We start from the raw sequence: 27,438 nt of genomic DNA on the forward strand, positions 1-27,438 counted from the left end.
ACAGTGAAAGCCCTTTGCTGTTGTCTTTTTTTCTTTTGGCTTTTTTTGGTTGGTTGGCTTTGTGCTTTCAGTGCAGGCTGGCTTTCTTCATATGGCAGAAAACAGTCACCAACAGTGCCAGATTTAAGTCTCAGATTCAGCTCTCATAGCTGTATTGGGTCCAAAGACTTAAAAATTCCAGGAAGAAAACTCCTTGGTCCAGCTAGATTGTTTCCTATCTCTGGATCTCTTAACTGAGCCCCGTAAATAAGGCCATTTGTATTAATCTGGCAATTCCTGTTAACTGTTAGATATAGGGAGGGCAGTAAGAAAATGTGTAATATCGAGTCTTAGATATCAAATATTACCCTCTCCCAGAAGAAATAGTATGGTTTGTATTCCTTTTTGCAAATAAATATGATATTGATCACCTGTTAAACAGTAATTAGAACTCAGAGCTCCTCAAATGATGTCAGGTTAAAAATTATATATAGGGACGATTTTCGGCCTTTAAAATTTTTTGAGATCTTATACTCTGTTATTTAACTGTAAAAATGTAGTTTTAATAAAAATGAATTAAAGTTTTAAGAAATTCTTTGAAATATTTTATATTGAATAATTTCACTAAAACCAAAAATAAATATAACCCATGGGCAAAGAAAATGGGGGGAGGGATTAAATGTGGAAGGTAGGGGTGGGTAGGACATAGGAGAGTAATGGGGGAAAAATGGAGACAACTAATTGAACAATAAAAAATAAAAAATATGAATATAAATATGACAAAACTAGAATGAATAAATATCAACAATTTAAATGTAAATTAAGTAGTATGGTATATTTAATATCATACATACAATTAGTATAATTGTATATATAGAATACTGTAATCTTTGAAGAAGCCCATTACATTTAGAAGCCTCTCAGACCACTGAAGGTAACAATGTTAATTTTTCTGTATCCAGAGTGCATGATCCTAAGATACTTAGAAAACATGGATGAAACACATGCATCAAAATAAAGTACCAACATTCCCTGGCCAGCGTGGCTCAGTTGGTTGGAGCATCATCCCATAACCGAAAGGTTGCGGGTTTTATTCCTGGTCAGGGCACATACCTAGGATGCAGTTCATTCCCTGGTCGGGGCACATATAGGAGGCAACTAATTGGTGTTTCTTTCTCTCATTGATGTTTCTCTCCCTTCCTCACCCCAAAAGCAATGAAAAAAATGTTCTTGGGTGAGGATTTAAAAAAAATAAATAATAAAGTACCAGCATATCTGTGGCATCTATTGTAATTCCTATAATATATATATTGTATGCATATAAAACTTCATTTCAATTCCTGATTTATAACACTCTACACACCTTACATATAAACTGCTAATGTAATTGGTTACTTGGAGAATCTCTGGACTTAAAGGAAAATGTTTTGAAAAAAGGCCTAGCCTAAGGGAAATAAAACTAAGGACAGATTTTTTGAGAGAGATGAATTGGCTAACATATTTTTAGTTTAGGTGAAACTTAAGTGCTTTACACTTACATACAGGTTCGGGCAAAAGTAGCTTTACCGTTTGTATGGAAAATAGTACAAAAATTAATAAATAATAATATAAGAATAAACTGTTTCATGTACTCACAAATGTAAACCTACTTTTGCCCAACCCAGTATTTAAGTCAAGCCAATCTGAGATTTATTTGAGCTATTAAGCATATTATGTTAAAAATAAAAAGCAGAGATTTGAGGGTGAATTAACCATCCAAACCTTGATATGAATTTTTGATGACTTTAGACTGTTTTCTTAGAAGGCCCAACTGAGATCAGCTGCTTTAAGGAGATAAATTCTTTTTGTATGGTTTTATCATTTTTTACCAAAAAAACCCCAAACACTACAAAAACAGTGTATGAGGTTTATCCAAATGGTATCCAGCCATGTAATATGAAAAATAGAGACATTATAAAGACAATACACAAGATATAAGTAACATATAGGACAATGACTCCTCAGTTCCCATCAAGGTAGGCACCCAATCGCTATCAGCTGCCCCGCCATACTTTCCTGAATCTCACTGACGGTCTGATATCTCTTCCTTTTCAAAGCTGATTTTAGTTTGGGGAAAAGCGAGAAGTCACAGGGCTCTAAATCTGGGTGGTAGTGGGGACTTAGTCACCTGGGTGATCTGACGTTTCACCAAAAAGCTGCACAAGAGGTGATGCACGAGCGGGCACATTGTCATGATGAAGCTGCCAGTCACCAGCTGCCCATAACTGTGGCGTTCTGAATCATCCGAATAGTTTCTGCAGAGGAATGTTCAGGTTTAACGCCAAATTTGATGCAGATCCATTGCTCTATTTGGTCAGTCATTTTGAATGGGACAGACACACAGTGCACATGCTCACTGAATGGCATCTACCTTCCCCACTAACTAGCACCATGAAGTTGCTGTTGTTCATGCATGCATATTCCAGTTCATTCCCCTTGGTTGCCTGGTTGCATTGATATCGTGCAAACTATTCTTGTTATAGTAACAATGGCTGGACTTTTTCTAGACTGTTTTCTTAGGTGTCAGCATTTTTTAAAAAATACAAGTAATGAACATATATTATGTTAATGGTCGTAGATGATCATATTGCTCTTAATTGTTTTATATCATTAAATTCTTGATTTAATGAAGTTGGAAAGTTTTAGAATATTCAATTTCAACAACAGTATTTCTTACAAATTTTTAAAAATCTTTTTTCTATAGAAATTTGGTTAAGAAGTACTGTCCCAAACGTTCCTCCAAGGATGAAGAGCCAAGGTAAATTATATACCTGTTTATTATTGTATATTAAATTAAAAAAACACATCTTTATTTAGTAAATAATTATGCTGTCAGCTTTTCATAAGGATTTTTTAAAAATTTGTCCTAATAAAAAAATCAGTGTTTATGAAAGAGGGAACTACTACTATTCTTGTAAGCATGAATACTTTAATACTGAAACTTAATAATAGTTTTCTAGAATAGTTTTGTGGATTTCCAAATAAGATGTGGACTAGCATCCCAGGTGAGTAATTTAATATCCAGAAGAGAAGAATATTTTTTCCATACTTTATTTTGTAGTTGTGAGCTTGTTAGCCTCCTGGTTTTACAAGTAGTAAAACAATTTGGTGGCTGGTTTAAAGGGATAATGAAAAGGAGGGTATATTTTGGAACCTTGAGTATGTAAAAGGTTAGGAATTGCCTATGAGCTTGTAACAGACTTAAACTGGGATATGTGTCTGTAAAATGAAGAAACAAAAAGAGACTAGACCTAAACCAAACAACTTTGTGTATAACATCAGTTGTTAGGATTCTCAGGTTTGGTGTTAATGCAATCCTGTCTGAACTGTTTGCCTTTTGTTGTGTGTTCAGGCAGTATATTCAAAGGAGATCTATATGTCTTAATACAGTGATTCTCTTTGTTTCTCTCTTTCTCTCCACACACATTTACTCTTATTTTTGCCCCTTCTTACCCTGCTCTGGTGCCAACTATAATGGTACTTCACTTCCATTCAGGATGTAGACAGGCATACAGGCAGCTTTGTCCAGACCTGATAGTAAAGTTCTTCTGTAGAGCAGCCATCAAGATACATTTGAAGGGTAGGATTGGTAGGTTTTGTCCTCTTGAACAGGGACATCATCTCTGCAACAGGTTCAGCTACCAAGCTTAGGAATTCAACCAAGTTCATGCCAAGCTCAGGCCAGCCAATTGGCAACTTACGACATTTCAGTATGCCAAAAGAGCCTGCAGGTAGTATTCTTTTTTTTTTTTTTTTTTTTGACCCCAAATATACCTTTATTTATAAATTAAGACTACATGAAGATATACAAACATGTACAACTCGAACTTAATGCAGGATTGTTTCCTTACAAAGTTAATTTAGAGCTAAGAGTTAAGATTTAGGTTGAGTGTGTTAAAATTTGTCAAGCGTCTGGCTCAATCCATACCACACAAAACACATTTGTAATGAAAATAAAAATAAATGTCATCATTTTTAAATATTTTTTTTCAGGTTTACCTCATGTGTAGCCTTTTTTAACATCCTTAATGAGTTAAACGACTATGCAGGACAGCGAGAAGTAGTAGCAGAAGAAATGGCACACAGAGTTTATGGTGAATTGATGAGATATGCTCATGATCTGAAAACTGAAAGAAAAATGGTAATTATCATTTTTATTTAGTTATAATAGTATATGAAACATTTTCATACAAAGTAATTACATTGCTTTTAAAAATAATGTATATTTAGTATAAATGGGTTTTCTATTTCACTATATTTCTTCTAGCTAAAATTACCTCAAGATACTCTTGTTAATTAGTGATCCTTTTGGTGGACTATATAGGCTAATTCTAGTCTGCCTGTTTTTGTTCCCTAGTTCTCACATGTTAAGACTGGTTTATACATTTTTAGATAATTGAAAAGGAAATCAAAAGAAGAATATATTTTATGACCTGAAAATTATATGAAATTCAGATTTTAGTTTTTTGTGAACAAACCTACCCTCATTCATTTATGTTTTGCCTTTAGCTGCTTTTGCATTACATCACAGAGTTGAATAGTTGGATATTTGTAACAGAGTTCATATGGTTTGCAATGCCTAAAATATTTATGTGACCTTTTTAGAAAATGTTAGTCAAACCCTATTCAAAACAGGCATGTATTTTCTAAAAGAGTATGGGCGTCTGAAAGGTTATATTTAAAATATTCAAATAATATTTTATAAAATATATTTTAGATTTACCTTACTAAAATCTCTTATTAAATTTTGATAGAGTTATATAATTAGTATCTTGAAAGAAAGAAAGTGAAAAACCTTGTTGAGACTTTAGACTTTACTTGAATGTAATTTTTGTTTGTTTCCTTTGTGTTTTTGGTTGTTACGATCTTCAGCATCTTCAAGAGGGACGAAAAGCTCAACAATATCTTGACATGTGCTGGAAACAGATGGATAATGTGAGTTACAGTGTTCCACAGTTAACATAAAATTTTATAGACTTCTTTAGCCCTCCATTTTTTTATGCTTTACATCTATTTGAGTTTAATATTTCTTACTGTATTATAGTCATAATTTGACATGTTTATAGAGAATAAGACCATTATGATTCTATACTTGTACCAACTCTGTAATATTCAGATAATTATAAACATTTAAGAAGATTTCTTTTTGACTTTGCAGTAGTTATTATACTATAAGCTATTGGTAGAGGATAGAAGTAATAGGGAACAGTGATATATCGTAGAAGGCCATTTGGCTGAGACTGAGAGGACCTAGATTTCTAGTTCAGTCTTTTACTTAGCACCTGATTTTTGTTGACTTTATTTTTTATTTATGAAAAAAGAAGAGTAGACTAGATTATATGTGATGTTTCTTCCTGTTAAGTGATTTTGTAATAATGTAAATGTCCTAGTACTAGGCTGCTGGTCATAGATTATCTTGTTGTAGGAAATAAAATACCCTGTAGGCAGGGCAAAATTATAATAGTATAATGATTGTTTTCTTAAAAAACTTTGCAAGGATACTTGCTAATGTGGGTTTTGTTTTTTTTTTAAATTAAGATTTTATTTATTTATTTTTAGACAGAGGGTAAAGAAGGCAGGGGAATAGAGAGAGAAACATCAATGTGTGGTTGCCCCTCGTGAGCCTTCACCCCGCTCCCCTCCGGGGACCTGGACTGCAACCCAGGCATGTGCCCTGACTGGGAATTGAACTGGTGAACCTTTGGTTCACCTGCAGGCACTCAGTCCATTGAGCCACAGCAGCCAGGACACTAATGTGGTTCTTTAAAAAAATGTTCTGGCATAGTTATTTGATAAACAAGATTCCACATGGAATGTTATCTCCTTTATGTGTAAGATTAATATTCTTTTCGATCCCTCAAATAAGCAAGTAGTTTTCTCTTTATTTGCATATTTTTATGATGGACACTGTATTCCTTGGAAATTAAGCTGGAGGGAATTTCTTTATGCTAAATTAATCAATTTAGTTTGTGGTTGTTGGGGAAAAAAGGATTTTTAAGTTTGAGGTTAAAAATAGCTCATGATATATGTACTGTTTTAAGCCTTTTTCCTTTTTAAAAAATTTCTACTATAAAATTTCTACTGTGTAACTGTCATTGATGTAAGTAAGAGTCTAATGAACAGTGCTGATTGAGAATTCTTAGGTATATTTATAGTCTGTCTTTATTTTTGTTTTGCTCTTCTTTTTAATTGGTTTCAGCAAGACTTTTAGGGAGTATGTACATTTATTAAATTTCAAATTGCCTTAACTAGCATCCTTAGTATCTGCCACCCAATGAGTGTGTGTGTTTGTGTTTTCATTTGCACAAAAAAATAGATTCCTACACTTATGAGTCATTGGTCCTTTTAAAAAATGGTGTTGGCTCAAATCATTCCTGTTAATATGTACTGACTTGCCTTTAGAACGACTGGCATTTATTAAGCCATAAGAAAGAAGCATCAAAAAAAGTAGGAGAGATTTCTTTCTTTTAAAAAATATTTTATTTATTTATTTTAGACAGAGGGGAAGGGAGGGAGAAAGAGAGGGAGAGAAACATTAGTGTGTGGTTGCCTCTGGCACATCCCCTACTAAGGACATGACTGGCCTGCAACCTAGGCATGTGCCCTGATTGGGAATTGAACCAGCGACTCTTTGGTTCTCGGGCAGGCACTGAGTCCACTGAGCCACACCAGCTAGGGCAGGGGATATATCTTTAAGGCATTAACAGTATCATGAAATAAGGTAAGGTTAACTCAATTCATGTTTATTGAAGGCATCCTTGACATGCACTGGGCTCTCGAGGTACAAAAGCATATGTGACATGGTTCTTGTTTTCATGAAGCCCGCAGTCTAATGAGGGAGGCAGATGAATATAGTTTCTGTGCATTATGTAGAAATATGTGCAGGATCCCATTTCCTAGTAAACATCTAACTGCTTGATCAAGAAAATGAAACTGTAAAATTCTTAACATGTTAAAGTAATGGAGGAGATTCAAAGAACAGGGAGAGACGGGTTGAATTAGTGACAGAGTTTTGAAAATTGAAAACAAAAATCATTTAAAACACAGACGTTGACCCCAGGGGTGGGGGAAGAAACAGGCAGCACTGGCATTTAAGATTTGAGCGTATAACAGACTAGCATGTGAAGAACTTGAAGGAATGATCTGATTAGGATAGAAGCATCAGCGGTGCCAGGTGCCTCAGCTCTGGCAGCTCCGAGTAATAGGTTATATAAGTTTATAAAAAGAGGGTTCAAAAATGGAGTGGTTTCAGAGTTGGTCAGTAACTCAGTAATGCCACAAAGGCTGCTGCTTTTTTCTTTCTGTTCATTTTGCCATCTTGACCATGTTGGCTTTTTTTCCTGAGGCTTGTCCCTTAATGGTCAGTAGTTGACATAAGCAGCCAAGCACCACATCCTCATTCAGCTACATGCAGAAGCATGAAAAAAGGAGAATATCTTTTTCAGTTGTCCCTTTTTATCAAGGAAGGAAAACGTTTCCAGAAAAACCCCAGCAGACTTCCTTATGGGTGCCTCTTGACATGATTAGATAACTTGACGCTACCCTAGCTGTGGGACGCTGGTAAAGCAAGTATCAGCTGTTTTTAGTGCCTATACTGGAGGTGGGCTCTTCTAAGAAAGGATGGGGGGGACAAGTGGCTGTTGATTAGTCTGCCAAATAAAAGATGAAGAATGGAGGCTCTTGCCCTGGCTGGTATGCCTCAGTGGATTGGGCACTGGCCTGCAAACTGAACGGTCACCAGTTTGATTCCCAGTCAGGGCACATGCCTGGGTTGCAGGCCAGGTCCCTGGTTGTGAGTGTGTGAGAGGCGATTGATCAGTGTTTCTCTCTCCCTCTCTTTCTCCCTCCTTTCCCCTCTCCCTAAAAATAAATAAATAAAGTCTTTAAAAAAAAAAAAAAAGGAAAGAAAAAAAGAATGGAGGATCTTTTCTGGAGTATATTCCTCTATTGTGTAAAGAGACAGTATCTCTCAGGGAAGGAGTATGTTAAATATTGTACTAGTGATTCTTTTGCTGTTACAAGGAAATCACTAGGTAGGTTTTTTCACAATTAATAAGAACTAATATAAAAATACTTTTGTATATAAGTAGCCTCAAATTGCACCAAAATTAGTAGCCTATAGCTACTCAATTTGAAAACAACTCTGACCTCAGTTTCAGAGAATTAAATGTGGAAATTTAATTTTAATCTTAGGAAAGTGACATTCTGTATATTATTCATATTCAGATTTATGTGCTTTGAATAAATTTTGTCTCATTCGATTGCTCATACTAAAAATAGTAAGTACATTTAAAGAATTTTATAAAACGTTACAGAGCATATTTCTTTGATGTAAATTATAGTTATGTTTGATTCTAGGTATATAGTAAACTGAGCTAACTCAGAAGCCACTGGCTATGAATACCCAATATATTACAGATATAATAGCTAAAATAATTGTAATTGTTTTTAAGCTCTTAGCAGAGCTTATCTTAAACCTCTAACTGCTAGAAACTAAGGGTAAACTAAAATTAGCCAGAGCAATAGGTGTATGAAATGGTACAGTGGCATTTGAAAAATGAAGGCAAAGGTTTTGGGGTATGGTAAGTTATAGGACCTTACTAAGGACTTGGGTTTTAATTCTCACACAGGAACAGATTAGATTTTAGCTTTGTATGTTGTGGAGAGTTGAAACTGAAACTCTTGCATAACTTGCAAAACTTTGAAGGACTAAACCTTTAGTTAAAAGTGGAACTCTGCCCACTGGCAAAGGGAAACATTAAAGAAACTTGTCTCTTTGTGAAGGTCAAAGGAAGGTAGGCAGGTATCATGTAAGAAATTGAAACCTTTTGACCTTGTAGTTAGATTTGGAATTCAAATTTGCACTACCTGTATAGTTTCGTAGCCCTCAAGACAAGACATCAAAGCTAGTTCTAATAAAGGGATTAGCTAAGTAGAAAATATCGACATCCTCTGCTTTCTTCTGAACAGTTCTCAGAATATAGGTAGCAAGGCATATATTTTCCAGGCAAGAAATTGGAAGAGTCTCGCCTGGGGAATCTAACCAGCTTGAGAGGAAAACATTATAGATATGGATACCAGGATTTTTCCAAGAAAACTGCCTAGCCACGTTACCTTAGGCAGGGGTGTTCAACCTTTTGGCATCTTTGGACGACATTGAAAGAAGAGTTGTCTTGGACCACACATTAAATATACAAACATGAATGAAAACTGATGAGCAAAGAAAAGATCTTAAGTAAATTTGTGATTTTGTGTTGGGCTGCATTCACAACCATCCTGGGCTGTCAGTTGGACACCCCTGCCAGAGGAAAAGACCATAAACCACAGCAAGCCCCACCTGTAGAGCTTTCAGTTGGCTTTTTAAATAAGAGCAGATAGGCGAGGATCTCTAGATGTTTAAAGAAAACACATAATGTAAACACTAAAGACCAAAGGTAATACGCAGATAAAAAGGTAACTTTGAAAGTGACTATAAATAGGAATTAAAAAGCAAAAATAAACAAAATGCCCAAAACTGTTATAAATATTCTCAAAAGAATTAAAGAAGATATTACATCCATGAACCAAGGAACAGGATATTATTTAAAAGGAATATACAAAGAATATGAAAGAACTTTTATGATGGCAAAAATTAAAAACTCACTTGAAACAATGAAATTGAAGAAATCTCTCAGAAAGTAGGGCAAAATGACAGAAATTGAACATAGGAGGACTCATCCTGTAGGTTCATTTTCAAAATAATAAGCACTGTCCTAAACAGGAAAAGAAAATGTAGAAAATGGAAAGACAAAAGTAATTCAAGAAAATTTCCCCAGAATAGAAACACATGAGTTTCTAGATGAAAAAGATTTTCCAGGTTCCCAGCACAGTGGATTCACAACAAGACAAAATCTTCGTGAAATTTCAGAACAGTTATCATAGAGAAACGATCTTACTAGTCTACAGAAAGGAAAAAATAAAACAGGTAATAAACATGTTTTATGCAAAGGATCAGGAAGCTAGAAAAGAGTGAAGTAGTACTTTTTTAAATTTTTGAAGGAAGACAATTTTCTACTCCAGAATGTCATTCATAGCCAAATTTTATCAAATAAAAGTGATAGTAGAGGCATTTTCAGCTATGGAGACTTGAAAAATGATCTCCCGCAAACTTTTAAGGAAGCTACTGCTGAATGTGTTTCAGCAAAATAAGGAAATAAACCAAAAAATGAGAGGAAGGCTTAGAACTTGGAATGCAGGAAATTCAAATCAAGGGAGAAATGAATCTCCAGGATAATGATGAAGGGAAATCTCTGGATAACAGGTACACAGTAGACCAGTTCAGGTTTCGGCAGGTTGAAAGCCTTCAGGAAAGATTTCATCAGGGAAATAAAATTGGTAGAATTCTTATTGTGTTTGAATTAACTGAGGAAAGATTTAAAGAACTGGGGAAACTAGGGTTGAATAAGAAACATGAATTGAAACCGAGCAAATTAGAAGGAAAAAAAAAAAAAAGAAGCCATTAAGTACAGGATTTAAAAGTGTGCAAGAAAGGAAATACGATATTTATCGCATGGCTTGGATGTGAATAGCTTTTACAAAGTCTTAGGAATTTTAATTATATACGAAATTTTAACAGAGTCTGGTTCTGGGCTGATAGTATTTCCTGGGACACCTTTAGGAAGATATTTCCACATCTAAGCTACGTTGAGATCCCACCAAAAAAATAAAAGTAAAAACAAGCAAACTCCAAAACCAACCAGTTAATCAAACATACAAAATAAGCAAAAAACACCAAACCAAAAAGCCTGCTGAAAATGAGCCTATAATTAAAAATTATAAAATGCATGATTTTTTCTTATTGAGAAGAGATGAGATATATAATATTAACTAGTCATACCTATGATTTGTTTTCCTTCACAATCTATACTGTTTGATATTTAAGCTCCTAGATTGATTATAATAGTAAAATCTCTTTTCTAATTTAGAAAAATTTAATTTTATTGTGCAGTTTTACACAATACACAGTGACAACATTTTAAAGCTTCTTTTAGTGAGATAAATTTGATTTCTCAGTGTGATATTTTATCTTAACAGAGTAAAAGGAAATTTGAAAGAGAATGTAGAGAGGCAGAAAAGGCACAACAGAGTTATGAAAGATTGGATAATGACACTAACGCAACCAAGGCAGATGTTGAAAAGGTAAGGAATAATCCATATTGACTTTGTTATCAAAATAGTATTACTTGCATGTGGTAAGTAGTTGCAGTATTGATACTTGGTATTAGAGTTCCCCCAAGAGATACACTGTATTTAAATCTAAAATATACAAATGTTCGCATACTTTAAATTAGACATACTGGTGTGAGAAAGTATTTATTCTAATGTCTTAACTGCTTTCAAAATGCATAGAGAAATCCAATTCCCATTGTGAATGGGCTTCTGTCCTATTACAGAATAGATTTGGAAGTTTAAGGTGCATTGTTGGGGTATGCAGATGGTGACAGGGTAGTGTGCTTCCCTAACCAACTCTAGTGACGGGAAACATGGTAAAACTGTCATATGTGATATTAGCTGTTTGTTTATTCACTCACTAATTTTGGAAAATGGAATCCTCTCTTGTCACTTACTGATTCTGATCCAGATGTTCTGTGATATAATAATTGATAGGTTCACCCCTGTAACTGCTGTTGCTTTGCCTTCCCTACTGCTATATGCTCTTTATCTTTGAACATTTGACAGTGATACTGCTGAAATGTTGGTATATTGAAATATAGGTGAGCCTTACTCTGCATTTTTATGTATACAAAGGCCCACCATTAGTATATATTCTTCCTATTCCGTACAGGATCCAAACAAGAAAAAGTAGAGGAAGAGAAGAATGCAGTTTGACCCTTGAACAACTCAGGGTTAGGGGCACTGACCCCCGCACTGTAAAAAAATTCACATTTAACTTTCAGCTCCCCCAGAATTTACTGATAATCTACTGTTCACTGGAAGCCTTACCAATAACATAAATAGTTGATTAACATGTATTTTCTATGTTATATGTATTATATACATATTATATAATATATGTATTATGTCCTGTATTCTTAAAATAAGGTAAGCTAGAGAAAAGAAAATGTTATTAGGAAAATCATTAGAGAAAATACATTTACAGTATTTATTTTTTAAAAATCATGTATATGTGGACCTGTGCAGTTTAAAAACTGTGTTGTTCAAGGGTCAGCTATAATTGGCTGCCTTCCATTTTCTTTACACTTAAAAAAACAACCCTAAACTCATATAAATTCCAGGTTACATTTCCTTCAAGATCTCTAATACACCGTGGGGTGTTTATATCTTGTCTACCCATTTCAAAAGCATTTCTATAAGAAATGCTTTATAATCCATTTGAAAAGCATTTCTACAGGATCTGGAAATGAACAGAACTATATTCTAAATAAGCATTACTTAAAGTACCTGTGGTTTCTTAGATGAAAATCATTGTAGACAATTACCTTATCCAAAATTGCCTTTTTATCATTTTGGTTTTACTGTGGTTTTGAGTTGGTTATAAGTGTATCATATTTAAAGAAATGTTTTACTACTAACTTTGCAACTTTTAAAATATTGCTGATGCTGTATTTCTCTTCTGATTAAAAGATTACTGTTTCCAAGCCATAATGTTTTCATTTATTTAATTTTTTTTAACAGTCTCAAATTGGTAAAAGAAACTGTATTTGAATGGCTTATTGCAAGGGGGGAGTACGGTTGCAGTAAGAGAACGGGAATATTGCAGTGGGGAGACTGCTTTGGCTGTAATGTCTGCAAACATCTCCTTAAATTTCAAAGGACAGCAGTAGTTAGAGAAACTCTGGTTTTAGTTTAACCTTTAGAAAAATGCATTAGCTCTTAGATTATTGGAATTGTATATTGTAAGCTGCTCACCTAGAATTAAGACGTAGCTTTTTGACAGTATACCAGAATCACTGGCATTAGTCCAGGTGGTAAAGATTTCGTTGTTCTTGTTGGTAATGATTTGGACCAATTTACCTTTAGGCTAAACAGCAGTTGAATCTGCGTACGCATATGGCTGATGAAAATAAAAATGAATATGCTGCACAATTACAAAACTTTAATGGAGAACAACACAAACATTTCTATGTAGTGATTCCTCAGATTTACAAGGTAAAATTTAAATATATGAAAATAATCTTGTTGTACTAGAGTTGGAAGAGTTACTTTTTAAATGTAAAACTTAAATTTCAGGCATCAGTCTGTTTCTAGACTCACTAGTCATCAAGATTGGTGATAAGAAATTTCTTTATGATTATAGTGTTGAAAACTAAATTTTTCCTAACTTTGAAATCACAGACTTTTCTATAGATTTATTATTAGTGTAATAAAAAGTCCACTGAAACAATGGCATTTTCTAGATAAAGTTTAATGCTATTGCATTAAGTATTATGACATGGGGGAATTCATTGGAATTGTGTATTGTAATCTGCTCACTTAGAATTGGGAGGTAACTTTTTGACACTATATCAGAATCATTGGCATTAGTTCAGGTGGCAGTAATAAATCTTATAAAATGTGTTTACTAGCCTGATTTTTGCCTGCTTGTCTTCCTAGCTGCGAGATTATAAATGCATTTTAGGACATGAGCTTGCTTAAATCCCATCCATCATCACTTGATGATGGCAGTTTCCAAAAAACCTCAGGTAAAGACAACAGAATTTCCAAGAGGGTTAAATTATGTTACTGCCTATTCTAGGAAGAAAAGAAATTACAGAAAAAGGACTTAGTGAAAGTGTTGAAAGGAGTAGTAATCTAGGAGAGCAATGCTTATGGGGACAGAGTGTCAGCTCAAATACATTATTTTTTTCTTTGTAAGGTAAAGCCAGAAGTGCAAAGGAAGCATAGTGAGAGGTGGTGGACTAGAGTGGGTATCAGATTCTGGCCACTCCTCATTTTGTGGTGCTTTTTTAGGCTTGCTAGTCAGCCCTTCATATTCTTGGAAGACCTTAACTGGAGATCAGCCACTCTTTGTGTTTTGGGGCTTGATCCTTTTGTTTAGACTTTGCTGTGGAACAGTCTTACCATTTTTGTTAGGGTGGGAAAAAGTTCTCTGAAATTGCAGGTCTCAAAATGAATTCCCAGTCTTTGGGAAGTAATTAAAGAGGAAACTCTATATGAAGGCTATTGGAATTTGGGGATCTGATCTGTGTAGCTGCCTCCCAGGAGAAAGAAAAGTCAATGCTGGCAAACAGGAAGTGTCGTAAAATGTCTAAGTTGTTTGGCTTTGTGTGTACCAGCATAATTCTTAGGAGCATGTGCCAATGACTTTCTGAATTGTGGGGACTCCATGTATGGACCACTTTGACCTGCAGCTTTCTGTTCTACCTCTTGTGCCCCTTCCAAAGTATTCCGAACTAATTAAGGGCTTAGAAGTCTCAGACTTGTGTATGTTGTAGGTTAATTGCTTAAAAATGGAAAAAGAAGCATCAAAATTCTGTCTTCAAATAAAACTTTTCCTGGAGGTATTAACAGCAACAACTGCTCTGGCTGCGGAATGAAAGAAAGGTGGAGAGAGGTAGTATGAGTCAAGGAGTAGATAGTTTGTAGGGCATCTATTTAGAAGGTTTGAAACCAGCGCTAGCTGGTCTCCCCGCCCCGAACCCTGCATTTAACAGGCTCAAGTTTTAAGTATTATAGGTCTATAGCACTTGTTAAAAGACATTAACAACAAAACTGTTAGGGTAGAACTTAAGTTTTTTGTTGTTTTTTTTTTTTTGAGGGGGGTTGCTTCAGAATGAAAAGATCTGTTCCCCCCTACCCTTTTTTTTAATTTCTTATTATTAGCAACTACAAGAAATGGATGAACGAAGGACTGTTAAACTCAGCGAGTGTTACAGAGGATTTGCAGACTCAGAACGCAAAGTTATTCCTATCATTTCAAAATGTTTGGAAGGAATGATTCTTGCAGCAAAATCAGTTGATGAAAGAAGAGTAAGTGCAATATAATTATATTTAAATAAATGTGTTTGGTTTAGGTGTGCAGTTAGTGAATTGAATTGGAAAAAGGGTGAAGATACTGATAAGTACTTGGATTCTAAATTATATTCTGTAGAAGAAAGGCTGGTAATAGATTGGACTCCTTTGGGCTCTAAGGACCATTATAAATTCTAAAATTCTAATTGTTTCTTTTTATTGAATTTATTGGGGTGACATTGGTTAATAAAATTATAGGTTTCAGGTGTACAGTTCTATAGTACATCATTTGTATATTGTATTGTGTGTTCACCACCCCAAGTCAAGTCCTCTTTTATCACCATTTATCCTCCTACCCTCTTCTCCCTTCCCCCACCTCTTTTTCCCTTTGGTAATCACCATACTGTTGTCTATGTCTGTTTCAGTAAAGAGCTCTAACTGTTCCCTCTCCTGTGCCCACTAATTTTACAGTTATACTACAGGAGTGTAAATAAGCTGTGATCATGTTACACACTATATTAAACTATTAGTGTAGTTAAAGTTTAGAGTAGGAATGCTCAGACTGATCGAGAGTTGTAAGAGCTACTTTTAACACAAGAGTTGAACTTGGTTTTGAAGCATGGGTAGTGTATGGAACCATGGCCCATGAGAAAGAGGAAGGAAGGAGGGCATTATGAGTAGAAAGAATGGCATAGCCCTGCTCCTCTTGAGGAAATACATCTAATTACATTATGTTTTGATTAAGGGCTAGCAGAGTCTTGTACCCCGTCATTTCTCAGTAAAGGTTTGGTTGAGTGACCAAAAAGGATGGTGGGCAGAAACTGAAAATATGTACCACATATTTTGGTCTTCACAGCATGTTGGTATTATATTAATATTAGTGAGAATTCTTCCTGTAACAATTAGAATTCTGACTTAAATTTTTAAAAGAAAAGAGTATTTTTGGTTTCTTTAATTGGGAATTCAAAGGTACAGTTGTATTTTGGTATGGCTGTATCCAAGTTACAAATAATAGCTAGGTTCCTCCTCCTCTTTCATTCTTTTTACCCTTTAGCAAATGACTGGTGTGGTGACATTAGCGACAAAAGTAAGGTATCATTTAAGGATGACTTTTGACTATATGACAGACAAAATATACTATTAACAGAAATAATAGGTGGTTAGGGGTGGGGAGGAGTTGATAGGGATATCGTATTGTGTTTGGGGAAAAAATGAGTTTAAAGTGTTACTAGAATATTCAGATAGAGTATGTATGTCAAAAAAAACATTATTATAATACTTATGTGAGTTTTAAAATTTTAGGTAATAAAGTGGTAATTTGTAAATTAGTATTTTTTCTCTTGGGATTAAAATAGCGTTTATTACAAAGTCACAGGAAGAAATTATTTACTTTAACCCTTACATGATTACTGTAGAATTATTTCTTTAAATTTTTTTTTCTTTCTTTAATGACAAAGTTTTGAAAGCTAATGTGTTATTATGAAGAAATGAAATGGTTTTTAAAACATGTTTCTGTGTATAGGACTCTCAAATGGTAGTAGACTCCTTCAAGTCTGGATTTGAACCTCCAGGAGACTTTCCATTTGAAGATTACAGTCAGCATATTTATAGAACCATATCTGATGGGACTATCAGTGCATCCAAACAGGAAAGTGGGAAGGTGGATGCCAAAACCACAGTAGGAAAGGCCAAGGGCAAGTTGTGGCTCTTTGGAAAAAAGCCAAAGGTAAAAGTCATGAAGTTCCTCTATGCTAATAATTTTGTTTCAGTGTCATTTAAATCAATGTAGGTATCGAATGGATCATGTCTTACTATTAATAAGAAATAAGTATTTTGAATGATTCAATTACTTTTCACTTTTTAGAAAGAGAATTTTATATCTAAAAGTAAAAATTACTTCTGGATTTCACATTTGAACACTACTTAATTAATAAAATATCAGGTTAAATATTTCTTAAATTGCATACTTTTGAAAATTTCATTTGTATACAGTTTTAGTCAGAATTTCTAAAGAAACATTATGATCTAACTGTATGGACACTAAAATTACAGTTCTCAATTGGAAGGAATGATTGACCACAGCAGTAATAAATGTCAAATTAGATTTTCTAGATCATACTAATAAAGTCATTTTTATCATCCATGTGAATATTTAATGGGAAGGGCTCAACATTTGTGGTTAGTTGACATTTAAATAATCTCTAGTTTATTAAGAAAATGTGAGTCTTAACTTCTTGTTAGAACCTATCTTTTAATGTGCTGTTTATTTTAGATAAATCTAGCTCAGCAGATCAGCAAATGGAATAGAGGAGTGCTTAATCTTAACAATTTAGTGATTATAATAGTGATCACATCAGTAGAAGAATAGATAAGTGCTTTTAATCTGATGTCTATTTATTAAAGCATACATGATTTTTCTAATACATTTTTCTGATCTTGACATGAATGTAGGTAAAATTTAACTCAAATTATAATACAGCTATATATTTGAGAGCTCAATTATCATTAATGCAATCGTTATTCATGCTTTTAATAATACCGTCCAGTTGAGAAGTTGAAAGGTGACACTTTAAGTCAGATCAGAGTAAGAGTTTAGATAAACAAGGAATACTGAAATGAAACAAAAAAAAAAAAAATGAGGTGCAATAATGATGAAATAGAAACTGTCTGAAAGGAAAGCCACAAATGTAATGAAATATTTTTTTACTGTGTGTGACAATAATCAGTTACAGTTCTAACATTTTAATATTTTATTTTAATAGATATTGCCTATTATAGATAACTAACTGTAGCTGCTGCCTTTATGTCTGACAGGTACTGGTTAAGTATAGGTAATGCTAATATTCTAGAAATCAGAAGATAGTTTTTAAATTCTAGGTCATATTGCTCTCTCTAACATTATAATTTGCATACTCTATATTTCTAACCTGTCAGTTTGTTAAAAATGATAAAATGGATGGTACATTTTTCAAAGTAAATTTGACTTTTTAAAATGATAGTTTTGGCAAAACTATGTTAACTTTCTCATAATACTTTTATAGAAAACTTTGAGATATATTTTGTGAAAAGTATATTGCCAAAAGTAGAATTTTCATTTAGAAAAAAACTATGCACATTTGGCTTATTGATTCCTTTCTTTATTTCCATATTAGCCACAGTCCCCACCCTTAACCCCTACTAGTTTATTCACATCCAGTACTCCTAATGGGTCCCAGTTTCTCACATTCTCCATTGAGCCCGTGCATTATTGCATGAATGAAATAAAAACAGGGAAGCCCAGAATTCCTTCTTTCAGAAGCCTCAAAAGAGGGGTAAGTTTAATAATGGGTTAAAGTGCATGATGGCCTATTGTGTGTGTAGTGTGGCTTTTAATACTCTCCACCCTCATTATAAGGCTCTCTCTCCTATAAATATGTAGTTTAAAAACACCACAGAATTAAGTATAGCTGCCCTCAAGTTAAAAATAACTCCTCTTTATAACATTTGAAATGCTCAACCATGAAAGAATGGTATTATAAAGAGGGTGCTGGGTACAATCATACTAGCTATATTTTTGTTCATGTGAAATCATATGTCCACCATTGTCTTGTAATGTATTTACATTTTTAAGACTTTCAGTAATTTGTCACTGGAATTATTCATGTAATAATTTGTCACTGATAATGACTTCTGCCAATTTATAAAGCATTATTTTGTTGACAAAAAAAAAAATCAAGTTCAATTTTAATTGCCCTATTTCTAGAAGCATAAAACATAACATAAGAAACATAGTTAAATAGAAAATTAAAGATAGGCACTTTAAGTATGAAGATTATAGATCAAATTAAGCTAACATGTTAGGAGATAGTTTCTAAATTGTAAAGCCTATGAAAATAGTAGCTATTATTAAGTAATGTTTACATGGAATTTGCTTTCTTGAACTAAAAAAAGTAAGGTATTTTTTTATCAGAATTCATTTCTTTTTTAAAATTGGCCAGTCTTTGACATTTGTTTATAATTAAATATACTCTGCAAATGAAAAAATTTAGAATGGTAAAAAAGAAATACTAAACTGTTTCTTACCAACAACTTATATTGATAAATGAATCAGTGTTATCCTTTTTTTAGGATAATTTTCCTAGTTTATTTTTTATTTTTAAGGGCATGTATCTAATACTCATACTCATAATTTAGATTCATTTATGAGATTTGTTTTCACATATGAAAACCAAAAATGTGATAACCCACAGATGAGAACTCAGATACTGTGTCATATGAAGTCTAATCATTGATTAACAGTAACATACTATGGTTGGGTTCCCCCTTGCTAGTGCTCTCTCTCTGCCCTCCCTATTCTCCCTACCTCTCCACCTTTTTTCCTTTTCTCTCCTTTATTTTTCTTCTCTGATTAGCCTGTTTTTCTTACTTTTTGTAGCCCTGTCTTCAGATTGTTTCAGTTCAGTTTCCCTTTTGGCCACATGTAGAACAAGATACATTAATTTAGGGCAAGATTGCATTATTATCTACATTCCCATTAAAATGGTTTGATACACTTAACTGATGTCAGTAATGAAGCAGAAATGTCTTAGCGAGCCCTGGCTGGTGTGGCTCAGTGAATTGTGTGCTGGCCAAGCAGACCGAAGGGTTGCTGGTTTGAGTACCAGTCAGGACACGTTACCTGGGTTGTGGGCCAGGTCCCCAGTTGTGGGCATGTGAGAGGCAACCAATAGATGTTTATGTTGCACATTGATGTTTCTCTTCCTTTCTTTCTCCCTCCCTTCCTCTCTCTCTAAAAATAAATAAATAAAATCTTAAGGAAAAAAAAAAAGAAATGTCTTAGTGTATTATGTCCCTTTTCGGACTTCCCCTTTTTCCTATAATGAAACAAACTTCTTTCCTTCCACCTTACCTGTGTATATGGATGATATTATAGGTAATGACATTTTGTAAAGTCCCTGTGAATGAGCGTGCATTATACTTACAGGCAAGAGGTAGTAGGCCATAGAAATAATATGTGGGATTTTTATTGCCTGAGTTTAAGGGTAGAATTAAATCATTTCTTCTCTGTGACGACTGAGACTACATTAAATATTAGTTAGTAGCCATATTTTTGTGTAACTGTTTATATGCCCTACGCGGTGAGTCTACCAGGCCCAATTACAGCACTCTACATAGTATAGTCATGAGATATGAAGTAAATGTAACTCTGAAAAAAGTTTAGATAGAATTGTGAGCCCTAGACAGATAAACTTAAATATACGACACATTCATTCTTACTGGAAAAAATTTATAGGTTAATTTTTATTACTATAAAACTTAAAAGTATCTGTTCAAAATTTACCTTATGTCCACATATTGCTTTAATTTTAAATATTAGTGTAGTGGTTTCTTTGAAGGCCTCGTTTCAGAAAGCCAAAGTCCCTCCCACTTTTTAAATTATTTATCATGGCAAAGAAAGAAATGGTACACGAGATTGAAAATATGACAGACAAACCAACCAGGGAATTGGGGGATAGAGCAGGAAGGAAGGTTCATTCAGCATTGGTGTTGAGAAATTTCTTTATTTTTGATTGGTACTTGATAGTTTAAATACATTTTTAAAATAACACATAGAGATGTTTTTCTTCCACTGAAGAATTTTTTTCGAAATAGAAAAATCCAAGAGGAATATAAACTTTAATAAGAAGCCATGCTACATGTTTTTACATGGACTTACATGTGATTCCATTAGGCTTACAAAGTAAGACTTCAGGGTTTTTTTCCAGTTTTACTGAGAAATAATTGACATACATCACTGTATAAGTTTAAGGTGTACAGTGCGATGGTTCCATCTACATATATTGCGAAATGATTAGTCTTAAGTTTTCTTATAGCTAATGAATTGTACCATTCAAATTAAAAACTCTTGTTTTGAGCTGTAATTGTTACATCACTTTCCTAAATACCTGCTTTTTGGCTTTTTAAAAAATGTATAATTTCTTTTTCTTAAAGAAAACTTAGTATACACACTTCCCAATATCAGTGTTTTTAAATTTGACCGTACTACCAGTAGACCTTTGCTGAGGGATGAGGGTCTGTAATTTCTTTCTGTGACATCAAGATTTAACTGTTAATGGATATTTGATACACACCCAAACTCAGCTGCTTAATATAGGAATGAATAATTTTTACTCTTAACTACTTCCTTTGAGCTTACTGGTTTATCCCTCTCTTTTTGTTTTTTTTTTAGAAGTAGATTTATCTAGCAATAACAAGTCTGTGTTTTCTAAGTTATTCCGGATCTTAAAGACTTCTAGAGTCATTTTTGTAAGCATTTATCTGTCCAGAGTACAGTTTTCAGAATTTTTCTATCTTTAAATGAAATACATTTAATATTATTAATTGCCTGATTTCCTTTTATAACTCCCTTATGTATTTATTAAGGTATGGTGGATATGTGAAATTTTCTAGTTATAAGCATATGATAATTACATATGAGAGGAAGGTATTTCTGTATTGAACATGAATTATGTTATATATTTTTAATATCTTTACAAGAACTTGAGATTTTTGTATCCTTAAATTTTGATTAGCTAAATACAAAAACGTCTGATATTTCAGTCATAATTATCTTGTTTTTTCCTAAAATGTTAATATTGGAACTGGTGAAAATTATAAAAGATAAATGAAATATTTTAGGTAGTTTGCTTCCTGTCCTGTATAAAATTTTGTTTTAATAACATTTAAAGAAGAACATGAATATCTTTTTAAAGTTCAAACCATTAAACCTCATCAGGAATTTTGTCACAAATAAGCTTTGATTTTGTTCCCTAAAACTACTGACAGTCTAAAGAATGTTAAGCTTAGTTTGGAAAGGTAATCGACAGCGTATGTCATCTTTTTTTTTTTTATCATTATAACCATTAATATATATGGCCAATTCATTGGAGATAAGGGGTAGATATTTTTTGTCAGCTATTAAAATTCATATTTTTATGTCAAATTCTATCTGACATCCCCAAAATTTCTTTAAAATATGATTTAGAAAACAGGGAAAGATAAAAATTTTAGAGGTTGCTAACCAAATGCAATGAATGTGAAGGTTAACTTTGTAAAGCTCTCCTGTGTATTCTGGGTCACAGGGCTGTGTGTGTGTGTGTGTGTGTGTGCGTGCGTGCGTGCGTGTGTGTGTGTGTGTGTGTGTGTGTGTGTGGGCGCGCGCGCGCGCACATATTTGTGGGTGCCTGTGTGCTTGCATGTGTGCACACGTTCATGTATTTAGTTGGGATGCTAGATAGATGCAATACCAGTTGCAGAACATTGCTAACCCACAGAATGTGAGTTATATATACACATGCAGTATATATGGCTACATCATTTCATATTTTCAGAAAGAATAAATTTTAATCAGTTTCCTAAAAATTGAAGTTATATTTTTAATGTTTCTTTTTGAGCATATGGGTTTGGGAATAAAAACTGAAAAATGAAAGTCATATATTCAAAACAAAGTTCAGCCCATATTCTTGTGTCTATCAGGAAATGCATATGGGAAATTTGAATTTACATAACTCATTTATTATTTTGATTATAATATGTTTTTAATGTGTCTGTACATTTTTAAAAAGTGCCTTAAAATTAAAGTAGGAATGTTACCCTCACCTGAAACATACCCATGATATATTTAAATTCAACAATATTTTGAACTATTAAAATTCAGATAATGGTGTTTTGTTTAATGCATTGGAAATCCATTTTATAATACTTTAAGATTTCTTTTAAAATGGCTGTTAGATCTTTTATATTCAACTTTTCAAATATTAGTATTTTAAGAATGAAGAGCTATATAAGTGAAATCCACATATGTAAAAATCTCTCCTTTAAAGAAAATACATGATTACCGATAGAATGATTACTATTTATTTTTGAGTTTTAGTTGCATATACAAAATATCTGCCCATTATCATCAGTGTAAATTTTTTTTGCAAGTAATTTACATTCCAAAAAATGTGCTTAAAACAGTTTTTCTGGCATAATTGTTTGGATTGTGAAATGTACATGATTTAATATTGTAAAAAATATATATGTAGGTTATTGCATCTTCTTTCTTATGGTTTCATGTGAATAATTTACCATTTCTTTCTGTTTTCCATTGAACTATTCAGTGGTCGATGAAGATGGTAAGCCTTATGTGCTGATCTATATACTGTGCTAACATTAAATAATCTCAAAACATTGTTTTGTTTAAAGCAAAAACAAGTGGTAAGGTACATCTTCACATTTTCATCTTGTACGTGTTTTTTCTTTTTCTAATTTAATCCATAGTCCAGCAAATGCCAGTACTTCTTGATGTCATAAAAATTAAAAAATAATGTGGTTAACTTGTAATCTACCCATTAAGTTTTTAAATGTTATTGGGTATAGTCCTTGTCATGTCACAGAGAATAAGATTATAATTAAACATTACTTTGAAAGTTACGTAGTAGAACAAAAGTTTGTTTTCATAGAATGAAAATTGAACAAATGTTTTTTTCTTAACACACTTTTACAAGATCATTTAAATTTGATTTGTAGTTTATCGTAAGAATCATTACGATAAACTATAGATTTTCCTTCTTATTTTTTGGAAAAAAGTAAGAAGGAAAATTTTCCTACTAATTTTACTGTAGAGTCCTTACTTCTGCATTATTGAACAGAAATAAAAGCACAAATAATCAAGATACTGTGTGTGTATGTGTGTGTGAGTGTGTGTGAGAGAGAGAGAGAGAGAGATGGGGGTGGGGGGGAGGGAGAGGAAAAGAGGGAGGTGGGGAGAGAGTGTTCCTTTACATATTTATTTCAGAAGAATTAATGGAAGTATGTTGTAAAGGCCTAACCCCAAAATTATTGGGTTCTTACATAGTTTCTCATTTTAAGAAAATGAACCACTGTTTTTCAGACTCTTGCAATGTAGCCTTTTATGAATTCCCTTGTAGAGGGGGTTGTTAAATAGAACAGAGGCCTTCTTTACATCCATAGGAAATAGAGTGGCATTCCTTTTCATATCTTATAAAAGAATAGGTTATAATGTCAAAATGGGATATTAGACATGCAAGTGCCTAGGTATCTACTGTTAATAAATTTGAGAACAAGGTTTAATTAGGGATGTGGAAATTTGGTAGATTTGATTACAGGTAGCTTTTATTTTATTATAGTACTACCACAAAAACCACATTGGAATATATTTCTTTGTTAAATAGTTTTTCAAAATTTTAAGAAATATTAAAAATACATAAATTAGAAAGTTTTTGGCACATATATAAGTTTTTAAAACATGTACTATACATTAAAACTGACAAGTTATATTGATAATTGACCACTGCATTTCAAGGATAGGAAATTTTGCCATTTATTCATTTAGGTCAGATTTGGGTGATTGATAGATTCTTATGTATGGTGCCTGGTAGATTAGAGAGCAGAAACCGCTTAGACAAGATATCCTACTTTTAGGCAAGTTTGTTCAATGACCGTAATATGAAGACCACTTGGGAAAATTCTAGAGATTCTGTTATTAAATGTTATATTTGATAATGGCTTATCCTAAAAGTGAATTTTCTCATTTTTAAAAGTAAGGGAAGCATTCTTATATATGGTAAAATAAAGCTAATTTAACTTATGTTACAGGCGTTAAGTAGCCCAAAGAGCAAGTAGGCATTTATTTTGGGAGCTCACTTCAGCAACACTTTAAAAATTGAACTTGTGTATTCTTAAAATCATTTTAAAAATAAAAGTGAAGAATGAGTTAGCTGTTACCAGTTCTGGGAATGTATAAAAACAATGTAGTTATGGGTTTATATGAAATGTAATCAAAGTTGCAAATACTGGTTCTGTTGTATAATCTAATAGAGTAAAGTAACAGTGACATGATTAACATTTAAGAAGAGAAAGATATTTGAATCAAATTTATATCTAAATGCTAGCACTTTTTCTTAAATGATAGTTTTTTTAGTATTAAAGCATTGAAAATTTTTCAAATGTCAAACGTACTTCCAAAAGAAGGATTATGTCTCTTTGGGTGGTATCATTCTTTCAGTAACAACTGAAGCATATTATTTGGTTGTACGAAAAGCTAATTGAAACTAGACTCCTTACTGGAATATAATTTTTATTTATATTTCACTTAGTGGATATTTTGTTTTTTAATGATCCAAGTATGTTTTGGTTCTAAAGAATAGAGTGATTTTTAATAATGTATTCAAAGACTGTATGCAATATTAACATTACATTAGATTGTCTTTATGAGGTGATCTGCTTACTTAATTCAGTTATATAAACTTCATAGTTTCAATCTGAACATTTGTAATACTCTGATTGGAAATGTGGTGATGTATCATGTATAAAACAATAATTTGTATAGATGAGAAATGTTACGTGTTTCCATTTTGTTGTTGTTGCTGTAAGAAGATCCGTATGTACTTAATGTAACTCTGCCAAGACCTGGAAATAATGTGATACTGGTCATTACCAATGATCTATATCCAGTGTTATTTTTACCATTCTATTTCATGATTTTATAAACTGACTGGAATTTGAGCCCTTTGTGAATATATAGGGTCTGGCACAAATAATGCCCCTTTTTTATAACAAAATCATACACATGTAATTCTGTAACAAAACAGTATTGCACTCAAGCACACCATTTGACATTTTAGGTGAAATGTTCAAAATTATTACACCCCTATTTACTCTACCAACCACACTCAAGCAGGCGTTACTTGTGCCGGACCCTGTAGTTGTTTTAATTAACACACACGTGTCTATGTAGATTTTTTTTCTTAAAAGGGGTTGTATGGGGCTAACTTAAAAATTGACATTCTTATTTTATAGCAATTATATATAAAAAAATAAAATTTCCCGAAAATGTCTTTATACTAATGTAGATTTTCTTTTCAGGGCCCAGCACTAGAAGATTTCAGTCATCTGCCACCAGAACAGAGACGTAAAAAATTACAGCAGCGCATCGATGAACTTAATAGAGAACTACAAAAAGAATCAGACCAAAAGTACTTTTCCATTAAGTTCTCTCTACCATTATTATTCCTTTCTGGGTCTATTTGGATGATGTATTTAAATATCATGTATAAAAAGTTTAAGAATCATGCATCCTAATTGAAATATCTTTTGAGGGAAAAATACACTCCTAAACTTTGGAAAATTTTATTGTTGCCTTGTCACAAGTAAAAATGAAATGTTAGAGAGTTTCTTAGGTTGTATATTACTTAATGGAGTTAATAGTATATAGTTATGCCTTCCAAAAATTTACAAAGTCACTTCATGACTCATTATCAGAGTACTTTCACCAATGCTGACCACCTCTTATACTTGGCTAAATTTCATTTTGCTTTGGTATATAAATTGAGTTCGGTAGAAACCTGAAGCTATACTTATTTCATTTGGAGCAAAATACGTTGGCAAACAGTGCTTGATTACTTATGACAGCAGATTTATTCAGTCAAAGCTTTAATAATTTTCAATTTCATAAAAAGATTCCTGTAGTTCAGTTTTGTTTTAATGAATAGAGAATCACGATGAGTAAAGGGTTATTACAGTGATTCAGTGACTGTCTTCTTTATACTGAAGACAAAATTGGAGCTTAAGTTCTGGAATAAATGATTAAAGAGATTATTAAGAATTGTACATCAGGTATGATTAGGTACTTAATCATAAATGAAACATGGTATTACAGTGTATTCTCATTATTTGTGGCAGTCTTTGTAAAGTCACTGAACACTGAATTAGTGAATACCAATATGGAAAATACGGGGCTCCAGTTATTAGTATCTGGTTACAACATATTTATCAACTGATCTATATACCACCTTCTTTTATGTGTGTTTCTGTTTAAAAACACTTTATTTCATATACATTGCTGACTCACTAACTTTGAACTCAGGGCTAACAGCATGGTAGCCCATGCCTTGAACAAAGTTTATATAACATGTATTGTCTCCATAAGGCACCTCACAGCCTTCTTGCTCTTAGAAACACTAGATAGCACTTCAACACTACTCTTATGGGCTGTTTTAAACAGAAAAATCACCAATAATGAGCACAAAGAGGACACTTGTTTAGAGTATCAGAGCAGAAACAAAAAGTTAGAGCATCTCCTTGCTTGACATCAGCTGAGAATGTGCACATGCATCAAATAACTCACATTTTTCTCCACTCTGTCATGTCTAATGACTATGGAAGTGCCACATGTGTTCCTTTTGAGGTTACAAATAAATTTTAGCAAATGGGCAGTTCATAAATGTGGAATCTGCAAATAGTGAGGATCAGTTGTATTAGTATAAAATTTTTAATTGCAGTATATTTGACATGTAACATATTAGTTCCATATATACAGCATAACTCTTTGTATATGCTCCAAAATGGTCACCACAATAAGTCTATTAAATATTCGTCATTGTCCATACTTAATAAAATTTTTTTTCTTGTGATGAGTATCTGCTCTCAGCAATTTTCAAATGTACA

General features: G+C 33.1%; 1 protein-coding gene across 3 annotated transcripts in view; it reads left to right on the plus strand.

Annotated features, from left to right (window-relative positions):
- FNBP1L (formin binding protein 1 like) overlaps positions 1-27,438 on the plus strand; it is a 108,372-nt gene that overhangs the window by 71,624 nt on the left and 9,310 nt on the right. For 2 of the 3 annotated variants that reach the window (XM_054592152.1, XM_054592153.1), the window contains exons 3-10: positions 2,723-2,776; positions 4,012-4,159; positions 4,891-4,953; positions 11,092-11,196; positions 13,039-13,167; positions 14,842-14,988; positions 16,493-16,696; positions 25,858-25,967. In XM_054592152.1, the coding sequence (XP_054448127.1) occupies positions 2,723-2,776; positions 4,012-4,159; positions 4,891-4,953; positions 11,092-11,196; positions 13,039-13,167; positions 14,842-14,988; positions 16,493-16,696; positions 25,858-25,967 (960 nt within the window). Of the gene's footprint in view, positions 1-2,722; positions 2,777-4,011; positions 4,160-4,890; positions 4,954-11,091; positions 11,197-13,038; positions 13,168-14,841; positions 14,989-16,492; positions 16,697-18,122; positions 18,282-23,090; positions 23,106-25,857; positions 25,968-27,438 lie in introns of all 3 variants that reach the window. The other variant, XM_054592154.1, reaches the window with a different exon arrangement.

This window comes from Pteronotus mesoamericanus, unplaced genomic scaffold (assembly GCF_021234165.1).
Source record: "Pteronotus mesoamericanus isolate MK-2021 breed Mesoamerican mustached bat unplaced genomic scaffold, CSHL_Meso_final scaffold_31, whole genome shotgun sequence".
Lineage (NCBI taxonomy): Eukaryota > Metazoa > Chordata > Mammalia > Chiroptera > Mormoopidae > Pteronotus > Pteronotus mesoamericanus.